The sequence below is a fragment of the Carettochelys insculpta genome, chromosome 11 (genome assembly GCF_033958435.1).
Source record: "Carettochelys insculpta isolate YL-2023 chromosome 11, ASM3395843v1, whole genome shotgun sequence".
NCBI lineage: Eukaryota > Metazoa > Chordata > Testudines > Carettochelyidae > Carettochelys > Carettochelys insculpta.
The window spans coordinates 32488481-32508818 of record NC_134147.1 but is presented as its reverse complement, the minus strand read 5'-3'; the positions used below and the strand labels follow the sequence as shown (position 1 = coordinate 32508818).

The 20338-nt window shown below is 41.7% G+C and overlaps 1 protein-coding gene across 11 annotated transcripts in view; it reads left to right on the top strand.

The window, feature by feature from the left end:
• LMCD1 (LIM and cysteine rich domains 1) overlaps positions 1–20338 on the top strand; it is a 69980-nt gene that overhangs the window by 37882 nt on the left and 11760 nt on the right. For all 11 annotated transcript variants that reach the window (XM_075005480.1, XM_075005482.1, XM_075005479.1 and 8 more), the window contains 3 exons: positions 2936–3024; positions 7917–8172; positions 17403–17738. In XM_075005480.1, the coding sequence (XP_074861581.1) occupies positions 2936–3024; positions 7917–8172; positions 17403–17738 (681 nt within the window). The remainder of the gene's footprint in view (positions 1–2935; positions 3025–7916; positions 8173–17402; positions 17739–20338) is intronic.

Genomic DNA, 20338 nt, shown 5'->3' with positions numbered 1-20338 from the left:
AACCCTATTTCTGTGCCCCCCCCCCCCGACCCATGCCTTCACCACTTGGGTATTTGTCCCATCCCCACCGTGTTTCCTCTTTACCTTGGAAACCATCTGCAAAGCATAAAATGAGAGAGTATGGCATGTTTCCTCCTCTCAAAATACACTTTAGAGGGAAAGAAAGAAGGCTACTCCCAACTATCTGAATAGCATGGTGGGGGTTGGTGGTTATTGCTGAGACAATCAAGAGCAGGAACCAATCAGCAGCAAGCTGGCCTCCCCATGCCTCAAGACTTGTAATTGTCCTCCTTCTTTGCGTCCTGTCTGGAGGTCTCTTCTCTGTTACCCAATTGTTCTTAATATCTAAATCGTTTACTCTGTGCCTTGTGCAGGCGCAAATGCGTACACTGCAATAAGACACCTCAGACTGCTCTGTGCCTGTAGTTGTGGTGTTGAGTTCAGGCTCTGGCTTCAGTGGAAATTCTGGGATCCTCTTGCCTAATGGGCTGCTGGAGCTCAGGGTGAGCCTGAATGTCTACACTGCAATAGAAGAACTCCCTAGCCAAACCTGGCTATTCAGTGACTTGTCATAGGCCATCTGTGGGTTTTTTAATTGCAATGTGTACTTGCCCATAAAGGAGAAAAGAGTTTGATAGTGCAGTGTTTAGGATAATTGTTTTGGATATACAGGGTGCTGCTGTTTTATCAATAAACTGAATATTAGTAGTAAGTCACCACAGTGGACAGGAACATTCCTAACAAATTCATAGTCCATTTTGGTCGATTTTCTGTTCATTATTTTGGCTACTGACCTCCTGAAATTTCACTGTGTTATAGTTTTATAGGGGGATGCAATGTGGATTAAGATATTTCTGGAATCTGCTAACTGAGAATAAAGCATTCTGACTCTGGAATAGGAGTGTGTCTACACATGCCAATAATCAGGAATTGCTTCCTAGAAATATACTCTGAGACCTACATGAACTGAGACTAGTCCCACAAGGTGCTGATGACCCTGGGGTCCCATTCATTTATGCTACTTTGCAAGGCTGTTCTGTCTGTCTGAATAGCTTTGTATCTGTGATACATTCCTTACCTTCTCATTTGGTCACTAGTGATGGATTTTTAGAATTTACTGAAGAGACTTTTAGTGGAAGCAAGGTGAAGAATATGTGGTTATTTCTTTCCAGTGGTGACTGGGTTTCAAGGGTGGCACCTGCACATACTCTCTCCCCACCCCTGCTCCTCTTTCTCCAGGAACTGTGCCACCTCATGGGAGAGGTGGAAACACCCCTGTAGTCACTGGAAGTGGCATGGTGCTGACAGTGAGTGCAGGATGGAGAGGGGAGCACTGCAGACCCTTGAGAGGAGGGTGCATGTGACCCTCTGTGCACTCCCCACACATCACCATGTTAGTTGTTCAAAAAGAATGGCAAAGAAGCAGGGGTGAAGTCTCATCGTGGTGTAAGCAAATGCAAGGAGAGGGCCCCAAAGAAGTGCTGAATTTTTTTCTTTAAGTGAGTGTTTTAATCTTGAACTACTGATCATTAAGATTCATGTTGGGGTGTGTGTTTTTTTTTTTTGTTTAAGGCGTCTCTGTAACCTGGCACTTTCCATGCATATGTAAATAATGCCTTTCACCCAGTCCTTTCTTCTTGGCATCTATCTCCCATGAGATAGGCTTAAACTGCAGCAAGGGAGATTTTTAGGTTGGACATTAGGAAATACTTCCTAATTGTCAGGGTGCTTAAACACTGGAATAAATTGCCTATGGAGGTTGTGGAATCTCCAGTTATGGAGATATTTAAGAGCAGGTTAGACATCTATCAGGGATGGTCTAGATGGTGCTTGGCCCTGCCATGAGGGCAGGGGACTGAACTCAATGACCCCTCCAATGTCCCTTCCCGTTCCAGTGTTCTATGATTAAGGCCAAAGATTATCTGAATTTAGCTGTTCATAGCCAATGAAACTCAGATTCATAGACTCAAAGACCAGAAGGGAGCACTGTGATCATTTAATCTGATCTCCTGACTAGCTCAAGTTATATAACTTCCCCCAAATTACTCCTAGAGCAAATCACTGGATGTGTTTTGTGAATCTCCCCTTCAAAATTGTCCACAATGGCAAATCCATCATGACCCTTGATAGAAGGTTCCAGCAGTTAATTCCTTTTTTTAAAACAGTGTGCCTTATTTCTAATCTGAATTTGTCAAATTCCACTCTGCCACTGTGGTCCCATCCTCAATGCTTTTGACTGCAATCGTGTGTGTGTGTGTGTGTGTGTGTGTGTGTGTGTGTGTTAAGGGTAGATATCAGTCTCACCCAACAGTCTTGAACTGGTGTGAACATGGTGTACACATGGGTTGTATGTAAGCTTGAAACTTAGGTAATTGATAACCTCTCTGTAAGACACCACAGGCAATCCATTATTCTCCCATTTAACAGCCCCCCAAATCGTAAATTTAAGTGGTAATTCAATAACCTGAGCTAAAATGAAATGTGAAACATAGTCTAACCACAGTCTCAAAACATCAGTTTAGATTGTGCTGCATTTTAACTACCTGCTCATTTAAATGGAGCAGGGGTAAAGGGGTCTGAAATTCAGCTTTGAGAACTTTCCACTGGCACGGATTTTTTTTTTTGGTAGCCAAATTAGCCCCACCAAGGTTTTATTTCAATAGTTCATAGTTCATAATTGCTGAGCAGTTTTTGGGAGCTAGCCCCCAGACAGTTCAAGTTTTTTCTCTCCCTTTTCATCTACATTCAAGGCCAGAAGTTTTTCAGCAGTCTTGCTGAGCCATGAGTAGTCATTTGCCCAATGATTTATTGATCTGGAGTCCACAAACCACACAAGACATAGTTGAAAGGAATCAACATGGTTAGGAAACAACACAGAATGGATAAACTCTAGGCCAAGATATATTTAATAAGAAAAATTCTTCTCTTTTTCCAGATGTCAGTAAGCCTGCAGCAATCAGGAAGAGGTGTGCCTTGCCTGCAATGCCGAGGGATGTGTACAGGCTTTGAGCCACATTCTTGGAGGTAATTTATTTACTGCTGGAGAGTTCTCTAAATATGTGCTTTCTTGTGGGGGTTTTCCTAGATTCGACCTTCAGTGACTCCCACCAGAGGCACAAACTGATTAAATGATTGGAGGAGAAATGAAGATGCATAGTTTTGTGCAAACTCTCAAGAGCTGGGGAGGCCACTAAGGGACTAGAGACCTCTGTCCTTACAAAATGTCTAGTCTTACCTCATGGAACTACATATGATTTTAGTCTTAACTTCAAGCATGTGCCTCTTTTTTTTTTTTTTTTTTTTTGCTTTGAACCTGTGTTTACATACACATCTGAAGCCATGTCGACACAAGAGGGTGTATCCAGATTCCCAAGGCATTCTGTTGACAGAATCCAGCACTTGAGTGGAACATGGCTGTCAACACCCCACAGGACATAATCCTCTGACTTAATCTGTCGACAGAAAGATGGTCTGGATGCTCTGGCGGGCCCTCTGTCAACACACAGGGCTTCCGGGACACCGGGCTGCCCTGTCTGCTGTGCTTCTGGTTGGTCATTTTGTGGATCAAGTGGCCAGGCAATATGGCTGCTCTCTGTAGACTCTTGCAATCTGATTGGCAGTTTAGCTGCAATCTGTTGACAGAAGTTTTGTTGGAAAATGACCTCTTAAGTGTGAGGAGCTGACTTTCCTTAAGAGGTACTTTTTTTGTACAGTGCCTTTCTTTTTAAGGAAACTGCTTCTTTTCACATCTACAGTGTGCAGATATGGCTGTATCTAGAACCATTTCAGGTGACGTTTGGATGAAAGTCACAGATATGCTGAAATCCTACAGATGGTGCATCATCCTGTACAAATAAAAAACACATGTTCAACTTCACTTACATTCTGGCTTCTTTGGGACCAAGAAGCTCTAACAGCTGTGATGTGATTGTCTGCTGTTAACAGAATGGGCTGTAATATAAAAAATCTGTAAGAGTATACTGGCTGGCTGAAGACCTTCACAACCAAGGAAAATAGATGTTTAGCAGGCTAGCTTCAGATCTGGATCACCCAAATGCTCTGACAACACAATGCAAGTCACATACTGACATGTGAGGATTCCTTTTTTGAACCCCATAATGTATTGACATTGCACCTCTGCGTACACTAACCATTTCTTTTACTTTCTTGTACAAGAGTCCCAGTGTATCACAACAAGGAGAAACAAAGATGCACTGTGTGTACAATAATATATCTACCCTAGCTTAATTTTGCTGCAAAGTGAATTAAAATATAATCTCCCTTTGCATAGTCTTTTAATTCCCTTGTCCTAAACACTTTAGATAAGTGGTTCCCAACCTTTTCACTAGTGTGTGGATCCCCCAATCACCTGCCCACAGACCATTCATGGACCCCATCAAACCCAATTCTAGCTGTTTTGTCACACCCAGGCACCACAACATTGATTCTTGGGTCTCAATTATATTATTGGAAGATACTTAACTCATAAATCATAACTTTTTGCAATTTATTCAAAAACTTATTTTCTGTGAGGGGTGGTTTTTTTTTTTTTGCAGACCTCCATGGGTCTGCAGACCCCAGTTTAGAAACCTCTGGTCTAGATCCAAACTGTACATCTAATTCCACTAGAAAAAGGGAGAGGGGAAAATGAGGGCAAACAACGCAGAACACTTTCAAATAAAAACCAGGCCCACCCCAAAATCTTCCAGCAAAGGACACCTACTTGTTTGTTTCAACAGGCTTCACCCATGAGTATGGTGGCAGTCTATGCACCTGTGAAACTGATGCAATTCCTTTCTGCGAAAGGGATCAGCTCGGATCTTGCAGCACTCCAAACTGAATGTGAAACTCAGCATGCAAAAACTAAATGCTGAAAACTAATCAAGATATTGTGTTTTGTGCAAGCTGGGGAGTAGTCTCTACAGATTGAACCTCTTTTACCTGGCAACCTCAGGATCTGACTGGTGCCAGACGACAGAATTTGCCAGATCAAAGGAGGTCAATATTGTCTAACAGCATTACCAAACTTTTCCCTGCTTACTGGGCTCTTAAAATACATCAGGGTAAATTACAGCTAAGTAACAGAACACTGAGCCAGGACTCGTGGCTGGAAACAAACTTTATCAGACTGCGGAGAACTTGGACGCACCCATGATATCCAGCTAACTCAAATTGTTCCAGATTATGGATGTTGCCAGATGACAGGGTTCCAGACTAGAGAAATTCAATCTGTAGCTACAGTCTTTGGGAGGCACTTTCATACAGCAGTAATGGCAGTGTGGGTACTGGTTAGACTGGTGCCATTTTGTCATATCTGCTCTGTACACCCTTGACATAACTGCAGCTGTACAATTTTTATTATCTACCTGTGAGCCAAACTCAGTTGCCTCCCATGGATGGCACCAGGGCACAGCTTTACCCTAAGGGTTGCAAAGTAGCAGTGTGAATGAGTCGAACCATAGAGCCCACAATGTATATGCAAGTTCAAATGCAGGCAAAGTGAGTTTGCACCTCCCTTCCACTGTGGGTGTCTTTGTCTTAAATAGATATTTAAAAATTGCCCCATGTAATAGAATTTCTGGGCAGGGATTTGAACAGGCTGTAACTCCTACAGCACAGGGGTCAGCAACCTTTTCGAGGCAGCGTGCCGAAATTTGACCTTTTGACCAATGTACGGTCAAAGTACTGGTGGTACTTTTTAAAGTTACTAATAATTCTACTTACAACAGCTTCATTTATGAATAAATGGTAAAGCTCTGCATCTTTAGGTGGTGGTTGGTGGCATTAGCTGGCCATTTTTTTTAAATCCACAGGCAGCATGGCTTTGAGCAAACTCGCAGCTGCATAGGGGAGGCAGTGTAGGGCTGAACTTCCACGAGGCATGCCAAAGAAAATTGGCTCATGTGCCCTTTGTGGCACCCATGCCAGGTTTGCTGACCCCTGTCCTACAGTACAGGTTCCTGGGGTCTGCATGAATCTGAGAATTTGTGTTAAAAGATACTGAATGCTCAGTTAAGCTTTGACATAACTTTTGGGTGAAATGCAGTGTTGACAGTCACTTAACATGTCTTACAAGTACTGCCCTGTTGCAACCCAGGTTCCTACTAGCTCTTTAAATAGCTCCCTGGGAGCTTTTGCTGCAGCTCAGACAGCTCTTGCTGGAGCTGTGCACCTGCTTACTTTCACCTCTGAGGACAAGTGATATTAAAGGAGGGTGGCTCTTTGTGCTGCTACAGAATTCTTGCTACATTGTATCTCGTTGGACCCAGCTAAAAGACCAACTCTTCCCTCCCCCACTGCCTCTGACATCAGCCAGTTGCAAAACAGACGTGTACTTGATGCTGTTCGATGGCACAGCAGGAATGGGACTTTAGTGCCAAAGTCATTATACTCTGTTCAGACTTTAGCCACCTGATGCACTGCATATGGTTTATATGCTGTGATGCAAATCTTATGTTTTCACAGGCTAGGAAGCCAGCTGACAATTATTTGAAAAATGCTTTTTAAACAACCCATGCTGTCTGTCCTTAATCAGTTTCAAATCAGAGGTACGAGCCAACAGGGTAATGCCAAATGTCCATAGTGAATATTCCACACACGACCTCTCTGCTGTCAAGGACAAAAGAGACAAACATAGCTAGTGTGACTGGGGAACATGCAAATAAGCTTCGATTTCACAGGATGCTAATGTTGTATTCCTCAAAGGTTAAAATAGCTACCTTAGCAATGATTATCCTTTAGCCTATTTTTGACTCAAATGAAGTTTTATCTCAACAGGGTGTTTTTAGTATCAGAAACCTGTCTTGTTTCTGGATATCCCATCTTCCGTATTTTTCTAAAAGACTAACTTTTTAGGCAATGCCTTAACAGAGCTCTACCAGTAACACACTTATGTTTTGAGGACAGTTTGAGCAGCACAGATATTAACTACTGAACGTCCTGTATTCCTACTCTCATCCTGAATAATACCGAAGTGTTCTACAGCTGCAAACTAAAATTAAAAATAAACTTCTGTCCAGCAGGTGAACAAGAATACTGACTTCAGAATCTCTATCATGCTTATAAAATACACAACTGTTTAATTCAAGATGTTAGAACTTAACACGCCATTGTGTTCTGTCAGTGAATTTTGTATTCTGTATTTCAGTAATGCATGATTCCATATTAGTACATATGGAATCTGTATTAACTACTATTCCAAATTTCTGGAATCTGGTATGTAATGTCACATTATACAACTGTGAGTTCCTGACCTTCACACCTAAATTGCATAACAATCTCCAGCCTTCAAATGTCAGGGTTTTTTTAATTACTTGCCGACTACAAAGAATTATCAAATCAATCATTGCTATCAAATTCCACTCAAGTTTTTAGTTTTACTAAAAATGAATTTAGCCCTTTTTGCTTTTAAAACTATATAATTTTGATTATCAAGAAATAGCAGCATGAATGTATAATCTTTTCATATGTTGATGATTGACTAAAAACACTTGTAATGCTTCAATAATGAAGGCCAGTGCTTTAGTATTGTAAACGGTGTGGTACTGTCAGGAAACTAAATCTCTTTGAGCATCCCTTATAAATTCATGGAAACCAACTGACTGCTCTGTCACAGCAGGTTAGAAGCACAGTTGAGCAGTGGTGGCTGCAGTTGCTGTCATCAGGGACAACAATAAGGCATTTACAGGTTTTTGTTTCTGTTTTTTTTAAGGTTCCATACCACTGTACATTCCTTTAGGGCATATCATGCTTCCTTCCTAAATATAGTTGGCATCATGAAGCTTTGTCTTATGTCATAATCCAGTTTAATATTTAACCTTTGAAGATACTAAAGTTCAATGCTGAGCTTTCAAAAGAGCACATGCCTACCAAGGTCCAGCTTGTATCAAAAGGATGATCTCATTTGTCTCTCACAGGAAAATATGCAAGTCTTGCAAATGTAGCCAGGAGGATCACAGTCTGAGCTCTGATGCAGAAGATGATCGGAAAATTGGCCGCTTGTTGTCTGACTCCAAGTATTCTACGCTCACTGCCAGGGTGAAAGGCAGTGATGGCGTGCGCATCTACAAAAGGAACCGCATGATTATCACCAATCCTATTGTGTCTCGGAAAGATCCTACATTCGACACGATAACTTATGAGTGGGCTCCACCAGGACTGACTCAGAAACTGGTAAGGATTTGCCAGTGGAGCAATATGTTCTCCATAGAGTACCAAAGTCCCTCTTCGAAACACATTACCATGAAAAAAGTATCTAAAACCTATGGCTTCTTTTAGAGTTCACACAATGGTTAATGTAATGTGAAAGCCACACACCTGCAGAAATACAGGCTACCACAATGAGTGGTAGCTTATGGTAGGCTTTCTGGAGGAAGGAGCATATGGGGGGGTTTGGTTCACTTACATTGTTTGTTTCTCCTAGAAATTTATTTTAAGAATGGAAAGTCCACCACATAAATATAGTTAATACCCAGTTAAACAAAACTGACTGGGCAAAATGTTTGCTATACATCTATACTAAATTTGTGCGGCCAACACAAGTGTTCTTCAGCTCAAACTGCGGAAAGTTAGGTTTCTCCGCTTTTTTTTCCAAATGGTCAGAAGAAAGATGGCATGTTTCAGTTTGATCCAAAGCCTAAACAGTTGGGATGTTAACATCCCATGGGTGCTTGCTTGCTTGTTCTGTCTCCCTTGCACGTCTAAACACAAGACCAACTGAAATTTTGGCATACTTGTGGAAAAGTGGTTTAATTTGACATGCTTCAGGGCTCTGGGTTCTGTCATCTACACTTTCAACTGTACTTGCCCTCATTTGTCAAAACCAAGGCTAATACATTGATGCTAGAAGGACCAATGCAGCATCTACATATGATGCTGTGTCTGGAAATTTCCTGTTCAAATCTCCATTTTTAAGGGGTCATTTGTCAGCTCTGCTATTGAGACCTAGCTCCTTTTGAACAGCAGTTTGTTTTTTTTTCTTGACTCTGAGACCAAATATAGTGCAGGCTTAATCTGAGGTGCAGTATTTCTTTCTTCATTAGCCAGGAGCAGGATCAGTGCTCACTTCCTAGCATGTAAATAATAAACAGGTTCTTAGTCTCTACAGGATGAAGTATTGCTGCCTCTTCAATTTTCACTAGGTCTCTGGGTTTGCTTTCCTCTGCTATTTCTGCACAGAGCCGAACAACCACCTTAATTCTAAAAATGGTGTTTATTTTGTGGTTTAAGTTGCAATAGCTTTTCTAGCTTGCTTTAAGACTTTAAAGTGAGATCCTGAAGTAAATAACTGGCTAACTAGAATTAAGCATGCAAGCTTCATGTTTTTGCCACTTACAAATGTACAGGTGGAGACCAGTTAATACCAGCCCTTAAAGCAGAGGTGGACACTAATATTCGAGGAGGTGGGGGGGGGGCACTCAAAGATTTTGGCAAGTGGTCAAGAGCCACACTCTTCTGTGGAGGGGCTGAGAGTCTTGCAGGAAAGCTGGGTGCAGAAGGAGGTTTGGGGTAGCGGACTGGAGTGCAGGAGAGAGGAGGTGATCTGAGAAGGATTTGGGTGAAGGGGTTATCACCTGTGGCAGAGTTGGGGTGCAGGGTCCAGGAGCAGGTGGGGGTACAGGAGAAGATTCTGTCTTGGGGAAGAATGAGGGAGCTGGGGTGGTGCAGGAGAGGTGGGGTGTCAGAGGCAGGCTTGAGCTGGGAGGCACTCTTTCTAAGCAGCTCCCATCCAGCAGCACTCCCAAACTTCCCTGCCTGCAGCCTCTGCCCACTAGCTCTTCCCTGTGGCTCTCTGGGCTGAGGGGGTGAGAGCTTTGTTCACTGTCCCCACCCTCATCAAAATCTCTCGGTACCCATGGGCCAGTTTCCAACCTTTAGGAGCAGAGAGATTTTGCAGGGGTGGTGGGGCCAGTGCACAAAGCTCTCCCACCCCCACACTAGAAGCTCAGAGAGCCGCAGGGAGTAGCCAGCTGCTTTGAGTGTCACGGCTTCCCTGCCACAGTAATCGGCTGGGGGTTGGATTAAAAGGCTTCACAGGCTGGATACAGCCCATGGGTCACATCTTGCCTGCCTTAAAGGCACATGTCAAATTTGGGGAAGATGCATGCTTACAGTAGTAACACAACATGAGGCAGCATGTAGATAGGAAAGAAGACCAGGTCCCTGTGCTGAAGTCTGCAGATTCAGGCCTCAAGACCATAACGAACACTTGCTCAGACTAAATTCCACATTTTGCTTATTCATGTGAATAATCCTATTCAATGCAGTGCTCTTGCTTGTTCAGAGACTATCGCTCATTGCTGCCACCCTATGCCCATGACAGTAACTGATGACTTACATCTGTTCAACACTTGCCTCTCTAGCCATTGTTGCCCTTGCCCCTCTGCAGATGACTGGATGTGCAATCATCCCTGTCCAGTTCAAATGGAGTGTATCTCCCGTACTGATCCAGCAGCAGATGCAGCTTTCTCCTCCTTCCTTCGTTCTGGATGCAAAACATTCAGAAGTCTTATTAGAATATGCTTTTTCACAGTGACAGATAGGCCCAAAAAAGCCAATAACAGAACACCACTTGTCATTACCTACAGCCCCCAACTCAAACCACTGCAACACATCATTAAAGACCTACAACCTATCCTTAATCAGGATGCCACGCTCCAGAAGGCCCTAGGTGACAGGCCTGTTCTCCTATCAACAACCTCCCAACCTTATGAGCATTCTCACTAGCAACCACGGGCTATATCGCAATAATACCAACTCTGAAACTTTTCCTTGCAACAAGCTCCGTTGCCAACTTTTGTCCACATATCTATTCTGGAGATAGCATCACTGGACCTAACCATGTTGTTCACAGAATCACAAGCATATTCTCCTGCTCCTCAACTAACATCATATGTCATCCTGTGCCAACAATGCCCACACACCATGTACATAGGACCATGTGCAAACACTCTTCGACAAAGAATGAAAGGGCACATAACAGACGTCAAACTCCGAACTCACAAAACAGACAGCCAGCACTTTAATGGAGTGAGCCATTCTGTTAATGACCTGAAAGTCTGTGCTTTACTGAAAAGGAACTTTTTATCAACTGTTTACAAGGGGGATGCTCAGAATGGTCACTTATAGTCAAGTTCGACACATTAACGTAGTTTGAACCAGGACAGCAATTACCTGGCCCATTATAAGGACTCTTTTTTTTTTTTACATACTTTGTTTTATCTAACTCTTAAATTCCCCACCCTACGCCCCTTCCTGCCGCCCCTCTGCTCTTCTGATTTGCCAACCTTGACAGCAATTTATGGGCTTCTGTGCTTTGTATATTGAGTCTGTTTTGGTATGACTATGGTCTGAAGAAGTGGGTCTGTCCCACGAAAGCTCATCACCTAATAAATTATGTTGTTAGTTTTTAAAGTGCTACATGACTGCTTTTTTGTTTTGATACACTTTTTCATAGAATTCTGGTATCTCCTACATCCAGCTAGCTTGGAGTAGTCAAACGTGTACTTCCTGGCTCTCTGGAAGTGAGTGGTGATGAATGAAAATAGGGGTAAAGAGCACAGGAAGTGGCATGAAGGACAAGTTAAGGAGTTTGGTGAAGAGGGGCATCATTTATGTCCACAAATATCCTACTAGAGGCTCTGTATGACCTAATGTTACAGGGTAAAGCGACTGACTTAATGAACTTTGGAAAATGTAAATATGGTCAGTTGAGGCTGGGATTGTCTGAGCACCTGTTTTAGAAATAGAGGAGCAAATAAAATCTTAATTCTCCATAGATTCAGTGCCTTCAAATGGACATGGAGATGAGGATTTACAATGGACTAACACTTAGGACTACAAAAATGTCTAGAACATCCTGACTGTTTTAGTGTTCAGATTAAAAATGGTGAAAGCCTGGCCTTGCAATGCTATGACTGGTTTGAGTAAGCTGAACGAGGCTTGTGGGTGAGGGCTGCAGGGCTGTAATGCTGTGTTGAGGCCTGGCCTAAGACCCTGAGCTCTGGGACCCCATGAGGTGGAAGGGTCCTGGAATCTGGGGTCCAGACAGAACCCAAATATCTACATAGTAATATTTGTCATCCTACAGCTCAAGCCTGAGTCAGCTGTATTGCAAATATTTTATAAATGCTTGCAAATATTTTAATCACTGATATGTAGATGTACACATTATATCCAATGGGAGTTATGCTGTTGAGTTGAGTGGTATTACACCTTCTCCGTGTTTTGAACAACTTGCTTGTTGGAAACAATAAACTTTCAGCTTCACTCGCATAGATAGCTGGCAGCAAAACTAGGCTGCTGCTCTGTCCGGGCACAGAGTATGCTATCCTGTAATATTTGCCCAAAGCTGTTAAGGATGTGGTATAGCCATTCTGTTGTACAGGTTGAACCACTCTAGTCCAGCAGCCTCAGGACCTGACTGGTGCCAAAAGAGAAACTTTGCCAGACCACGGGAGGTCAGTATTGTCTAGCAGCATTACCAACACTTCCCCTGCTTATTGGGCTCTTAGAAGACATTAGGGGTAAATTTACAGCTAAATAACAGCACAGAACACTGAGAGCCAGGACTGGTAGCTGTAAACAAGCTTTAGGGGACCCTGGGAAACTTTCCAGATGCATAAATGGCTAGCTAAAATCATTCTAGATTACTGATGTTTCCAGATGAGTGCCAGACTAGAGAGGTTCAATCTGTATTGCTTAGGTCATTCCCAGGTGTGTGATATAAATTGAGCCATATAGATATGGGAATGATTGGTCAATCAGAATCCAGTAGTACACAGATCAATGCTGCTTATTTCCCTTGCGTTCTTCTAAAAATATAACCCAGTTGAACCCCTCTAATCTGGCAACATCATCTGTAATCAAGTTTGCCCTCTTCCTTCCTTTTTTTTTTTTTTTTTTTTTTTTTTTTTAAAAAAAAAAAAAAGGCAGGGAGGGGGTAGAATATCAGGACACAAGTATCACTGACCCAAATGACAAGAGACTGGGTGGTCAGACTAAATTTATTTTTCCTCAAGTGTCAGAAGTTGTAGCTAGAACATCACTATTATCTAATGCCCAGTTGTATTTATGGTAATAGAGCATTGAAACCTGAGAAACTACTTACAAGTAATCATAGTCTAAACCAAATCAACTGTTCAGCTAACAAATTTATGGGATTTTTTTTTTTTAAAACTAAAAAGGATTCTTCCCCCATGGGGTGTGTTTTGGATAGTTTGCTTTAATTAGGTCACGTTCTTTTCCAGGGCATGATTGGCTTCCATAATTGCATTAATATACAGATGAAGGCATTTTTAAAATATCTGGAACTAAGCTAGCCGATAGACTTTTAGGGGAATTTGTTCAAATTGCTCTGAGCTATGTGCTCTGGTATTTAAACATCATATAACCACACTCACACTTCAGAGGGCGTCTCTCTTTCTCTTCAGTTTTAAACTATGATGGTTTTAGGCACTCCCAAAATTTTGTTCTGTGCTCAATTTAGAAGTTAGGGTAAAATGGTTGAATTGGTCACATCTGGAAGACATACATAGTATTTGTCTCTTTACTAAATTCTTCCCTGTTTGGGGGGAAAAACAGAGGTTTTTGCACACTAGAATCATGGAACTATGTAGTAACATTTTTCAATTAAGAGTACTGTGCTGTAATAGGGAGCCAAGAATCCATTTTATTTCACTGTCTGGCTATTTAATCAGGGAGCTACTACTGGTGGCATGGTTATGGGTGTGTTTGGGTGTTTTCATTTTAAATGAAAGAATAAATAAAGCTGGATTTTTTTTTTTGTTTAACCAGTGTGTCTTTCCCAGGTCCCCAGGGAGATAAGAAGCTTGCTGGGGGAAGCCAGAGAATAATAATGGCAATTCTTCAAAGAAACATGACTTATTAAGCATGCTGCTTAGTTCAGATTTACCAGAAATCCAATTTTCCCCATGATCAACAGACTATTGAGTATGGTAGTTTGGACCAGACAGCACTAGGGGAAGGTTGTTTTCTATTCATGGCATGAAAATTATTCACTCAGTGTAACTCTTAAATTTCATACCCATATTGCCCTTTATGGTTATGAATCCTCCACATGCCTACTGGTAATCACATGTCTGTGCCAGTACAGTGTAATAATCCTGTTTTATAGAGGAGAACATCTGGAGAATCTGAGTGGTTGGGTGACCCTAAAATGCAGATGAACTAAAGAGCTGTAAATGAGATTCTTACAGATAGGATAGGTGAGGGTTTTAATGTGGACCTTCTGTTTGATCATCTGTAAGATTCTGAAATATTTAACTGAAATTAAAATCACGCTGGAAACCTACAGACATTTCTGTTAAGTCACATGTCCGCTACAAACATGTTTTCATTAGCTTTGAACATACTTTGGATAAAGGATAAACATGACATTTTCATGAAATTCTGACCATCTGAAATGTTTGTGAAAAGCTTGGGGAAAAAAGCTGCCTTGCTCAAGGAAAAACCTATAATTAACCTTCAGTAGTAATTCCTTTCCTTCTGAGCACAAAGTGGAAAACTAGGGTTTTTTCTTATAATTGTTGTCCTGACATGGCTGGCCCAAGGACAGAAGGAAGTAGAGTGCTTGTTTTCAGTGAGCTGGGTCTGTATGTAACTAACTGGGTATCCCAGCTTCCAGTGGACCATGAACAGAACAGTTTGTGAAATAACTCTCTGACAATAGGGCTGAAAATGTGCTAGCCCCTAATTATTGAAGTAGAGGTAATATCCTCAAGCATTTGACCATACACACTAGTGACAAAAGACAAATCTCACTCTTGCTACCATTAAATCCAGTCTTCAGTGACAGATTGGACTTCTCTGACCTGTTCTGCAGTCACTTAGGCATCTTTATCTGGAAGAGAAAGCATACTGTTTCTGGCCTTGTCTTGAAGGTGGCTAAGATGACCAATACCTAAGCTGAGGCTTAAAGGATCATGAATTTTCCTCTCATTTTTCTTTGCTAACCTTACTCTTTTTTTTTTTTTTTTCCCTCTTTTAAAAAAAAAAAATCTTGCATCTGGCACTGGCATGGAATAAGATGCCTTCGATAGGTATGCTGACATTTATATTGCTCTCAGGGCTCTGCTGTAGAAGTACATTAGTCTTGCCAAATTCTTATTAAATTCTTTCATTAAGGTGTACTGGGATTTTTTGCCTTGCTTTTTGTCTTTTGTGCTGCAGTTGAACAAGGTCAGCAGATTTTGAGCTCTCTATTCTGTAATCTTTAATATTCTTGGATAAACTGCCTTGACTCTTTTCCCACTCAATAAATACTTATGGCCGTATATTCTCTCATATTCATTTAATTTTGCGCAGGCTCTGTCTATGTGAGACAATATTTGTGCTTGAAGTAGCTACAGCCTTTCTGTAGCTTGCATTAGATTTATGGCCAATACATCTGCAGGAAGGTTGGGGTGCTGTTTTTCCTTGTGTGGCCTTCTGTGGAAACTCCTCATTAAGGATCAATTTTTATTTTTTTTTTAAAGCATCTCAACATGCTCTAGAGCTTAGTACCCACAGCTGTCTGTGGGACATCCTTTTTTTTCTGAGGTTTTAAATTATCAGGAGCAAAAATGAACACTTGTAAGACCCTATTTACCTGTTGAATGGGCAGAGTTCATTGAACTATCATATTCATTTACACTGCCATGGGGAACTGACTGGGCATGTAACCATTGACTGACTTCTAGGGGGCCAAAATTTTTCTCCCATTAGTCAATGGTATCATTCCTTTTTTAGCCCAATCTTTTTATCAGATGGAAAGTTCATGGTACTTCTGGAAGTCCTCTTTCTTTAGCCGTGGAGAACATTTTGCACTAAGGGGGAGGGCTTTTTTAAAAAACAGCTCTTGTTAGGTATTTAATATTTGCTACTCCCTGTAAATAACTTCTTAGCCAACTTAAGACCTACACTAAACAGTTAATAGTCTCTCATCCCATTACTGTTCCACTTGTAAATGCTGACAAAGTAAGAAGCAAATCTAATGCAGCTGGATGCTTGTATTAAAAATGAACAACAGGCAGCCAACTGGCTGCCTGTTAGCTCTTCACACTATAGTAGGAAAAAGGTCTCCAGTGGGAAACTCCCTTTTCCTTTAAGAACTATGCCAAAAATCATTGACGTGTACAGAAAACATCTTCCTGTAAATGACTGGGACAAAAAGGAACAAAAAAGCTACGAATTCAATGGCCAATTGTCTACCAAGGAAATCTTCCATCATATTAACTTCATTCAGAGAGCTGTTTCTTAATTGGCACCCTTCCAATATCTCCCCACAGTCCTGAGGTATGAAGTAGCTGACCACCATTCATGTACAATGAAATCAGTAGTATAGTAAGGTTGTCAGCCATCCTGTTTCAAAGCTGTAGGTTCAGTAGTCTCCCTACACCTGCTTATTGGCATATAGGTTTATCTAGTGGTGACTTTTTGTGGGGCCTAGAGGGCATGTGCTTTCCCCTCACACCACACCAATGTCTTGCTTGGCTTAAACTGAGCAGGTTCAGTAACATTGTAGTGAGCTGTCTTTAATGTAATCAAATGAAGTGCTTTTTAAGTAGCAGCTGGAATTTCTTCTAGCACAGCCTTTGGCTGTAAGGCAATTTTCTACCAGCAGTCTTTGAAGCCCTGGTTAAAGTTTCATCAAGATTTAAGCATCTTGACACACAAATGCCCACAATGGTGTGGTAGAAGATGGGCTTTTCTAGGGTGCTCTACTGCTTTTTTGAGGGGGAAAAACACCCTAGATGGTGAGTGAAAGGGTCATGGTAATGGAACCTGGAATTTTGGTGTCCTTCTAATGTATGGTACCTCTAGCTAATACTGCTAAATAAGGTCCTGACTGAACTGCCAACTAAGTCCTCTTTTAACGGTAACCCACATTTTGATAGCCCTGAGGGATAAGGGGTTGTCGACAAGGGCGGTTTTGGCTAACAGACTCCTGTCTACATGGTTTGTTTTGTGGCAACAGAAGCCTCAGATGGGACGGTGATCATGTGAGATTGCAAATGAGGCACATGATTTGTAAATTAGCACCTCATTTGTATGACTGCCGGCAGCAGCATGCCATGTAGACACAACCAATGAGGATGTCTGAGCCGGGATAAAATATCAGGTTGGCTGATCTCTCAAAATACTCAGAGTTGGTTGGAAAAAAGAAAAGGGAACAAAAACACATTTGCCACTTTCCTGTCTCATTAAAAATTTTATTTGAAAAACTTTGCCAGCTCCATCTTTGAAACCTCAAAACTTGCTTCCTGAAGTTCAGCCTAGTTCTTATTTTCATTTGAACACATTCCTCTGTGTTAGCACTAAAATTAAACACACACATACAGGGCTAGTACTTCTGTGTAGGAGACACTCTGAGAATACTAATGTCTTCCTTCTCCCTGCCTCAGGCTATACAGTACATGGAACTGATTCCAAAGGATATGCAACCAGTAGCAGGCACGGAAGGGGCATACTACCGTCGCAAGCAGTTGATGAGACAGCTTCCTATTTATGACCAGGACTCTTCCCACTGTCGTGGCCTTGCTGAAAGTGAGATAAGGCTCATGGAAGATTTCGTAAAGAAATATAAAAGCGATGCGCTCGGAGTCGGTGAAGTTGCACTTCCTGGCCAAGGTGGCAGTGCCAAGGAGGAAGGGAAGCAGCAAGAGAAAAATGCAGCAGCAAGTAAGCCGCCTGTTTCAACCAATGGAGCCCTGAGTGACGCACCAACAGGTGTGGCATATGTAAGTGTCCATACTTCTATGAAGTTCTTGTGGAGGCTGATGTTACTGCACAGTGACAAGTTCTCATTGTCCAAACAACTTTCCAAAGCCTTCAATGTTAGGCCAACCCTGCTCTCATTGAAAGAAACATTCTCCACCTTTGATCATGTCTTAAAAGCCTCTCCTAAGCCAGAAGCTGACTACCTAAATTTAAGCACATGGGAAAAGCAACCTTGTTTTCATTCACTGCAGTTCCCATTGGTTTCAATGGGAGTTATGCGTTCTCGGCCTCTTCAAAGTCAGACACAAGCTGTCTTAAGTTGGGCATGAGAAAATAAGACCCACAGTTGGTGGCTTTATTTTACTACACCTCTAAATTACTGATTAATTCAACTGGGTCATCAACCCAAATAAAAGTAAAATAAGTAGTAGTAGGCAGCATTTTACCTGAATGTAATCCTTTGAACATGTAATAGTGGAGGCCCTCTGCACTGATGTAATGCAAGCAGTTATTTTTGGTTAATATTTCATAGGTTTATGATTTAAGACATCTTGAATCATACAGAGAGGGGCACAGCTGGGACTGAAAAATGTGTTTCCAATAGGATCCAGATTCTTTATCAGTCTTTTTTGTGTTTGGAGATTATAAATCTAATGTATCAAAGTTTTAAAAGCGGTCTTAGGTGGTCAGCATGATCATTCCAAGAAATGCTGGTCGTAAAATATATTCACTGAGCTGGAAACTTATTTCATGCTGACACTTGCCAAAATAATTTCAATGATAGATTTTAAAAGTTGAAAAACTAACATGAATTTTAAGGCGATTATTTTCTTGTAATTTATTATACTGGGATTGTAGCTTGTCACTTTTCATTCCCTAACAAGTAAAGACTTTGTATTAATAAAACACTTTTGTCCACATTCACTCTTCTGTAGCTAGTCTTCAAATCCAGGAATACAGTAGCGGTTTTGGAATATTACACTAAAACCTCATGCTGGGTGAAGAATTGCAAACCAAAAAATTTACCATCGGAAAAAGGAAGGGTTCCATTTAAACTCTTTTATTAAAGTCATCTTGGCAAAGAAGAGAGAGTTACACTGGAAGTTTGTCCCTCCAAATAAATACGTAACTGTGGTGTTATTCTAAGAACTTTATTTTTCTTCAGGCACCAGCTGAAAACTGAAATTGCTTCAAAACCAGCACAAATGTATCTTTTTGTAATTAACATATCACATAGCTGAATTTTTTTTCAGTGCTTTGCCATACCAAAGAGTAACTGCATGTTTCCACGTCCAACAGGAGTGCCTATTTTAGTATGATTTTGATGCAGCAGTTAACACGGCTGAACTGGCCTGAGTCAATAGGACACTAACACATTTCAGTTTCTTGAGACCCTAAATTATATTGGCTTTCTGAGAACTGCCCAGGAAGGGATCCTGAAAAAGTGATCTTTTCCTAGGCGATGGGCTCCGATTCTCTAGCCTTTCTCAAATAACTGCTGTGAAAACTGGTAGCATTTTACATCTGCGTCTTACAAGTGTAAATGGGCAAGGAACGTAGAACGAGGCCAGAGAGAGATCAGGGCTGGTTCCTGCAGCATGGACTGATTTCTGTCTGTGGGATCTCAATGTCTCCCCTCCTGAAAACTGCTTCCTCTAAGAGGTTTCAGTCAAATCTGTGCAATCTTCATTCCATCCAAAGCTGCTTCAGAAATGGGGGAGCCTTTCATCTGTGGTCTCGGGAGTTATCGGGATGGTAGGGTGTACTTGCCAGTTTCTACAGCAACCGGATCTGTGAAAGCCAAGATTGCGGGAGGAGGCAAGTCTGGACTGCGAAATGCGAAATGGAAGCATGTGCTGTCAGGAGTTCCCTGCGTTCACTTCTTCTCCAGCATTTTTTGCTTATTCTGTTATAACTCAACTTGGAGAATACAGACTTGTGTGTCTGGTAGGAAGGTTTGCATGAATCACAGCGGCTGAGTTGCGCCTCAGCCTAATCTAAAATGTATTTTGCTGTCAGGGTATCTGTTTGAAGTATAGAACAAAAACCTTTTGCAAGATGCCCCCAGCTTTGCATTGCGACAACAGTAACTCTGCATGGGGACCGTTCCAGTTCATTTCTCTGTGTAGTATGGTGTCCCCGAGACAAATCTCCTGTATGTTAATTGCGGGTATCAGGGGGAGCATACTAACCTGAAACTGCTGTTGCATGCTCAGACTGCTGTTTTTCTAATGGAAACTAAATGTAGCAAGCAAAACTTACTGGCCCAGTGAAATGCTGTCCGTGAGAGAGAGAGAGCGGATCTCAAACCATTCTGGATCCACTTTTCCTGCTATGGGTGCTGGGTTCAATAACTATCATGGGACTGAGAACAACAAGAGGTCCTGTGGCACCTTTATAGACTAACAGGTATTCTGGAGCATAAGCTTTCGTGGGCAAAGAAAGACCCACATCTGATGAAGTGGGTCTTTGCCCATGAAAGTTTATGCTCCAAAATATCTAATCTATAACGTGCAACAGGACTTCTTGTTGTTCTCAAAGCTACAGACTAACTTGGCTGCTTCTCTGATACTTATCATGGGACTGTGCTCCCACTCCATATCTCCTGTTAGCCAAACTA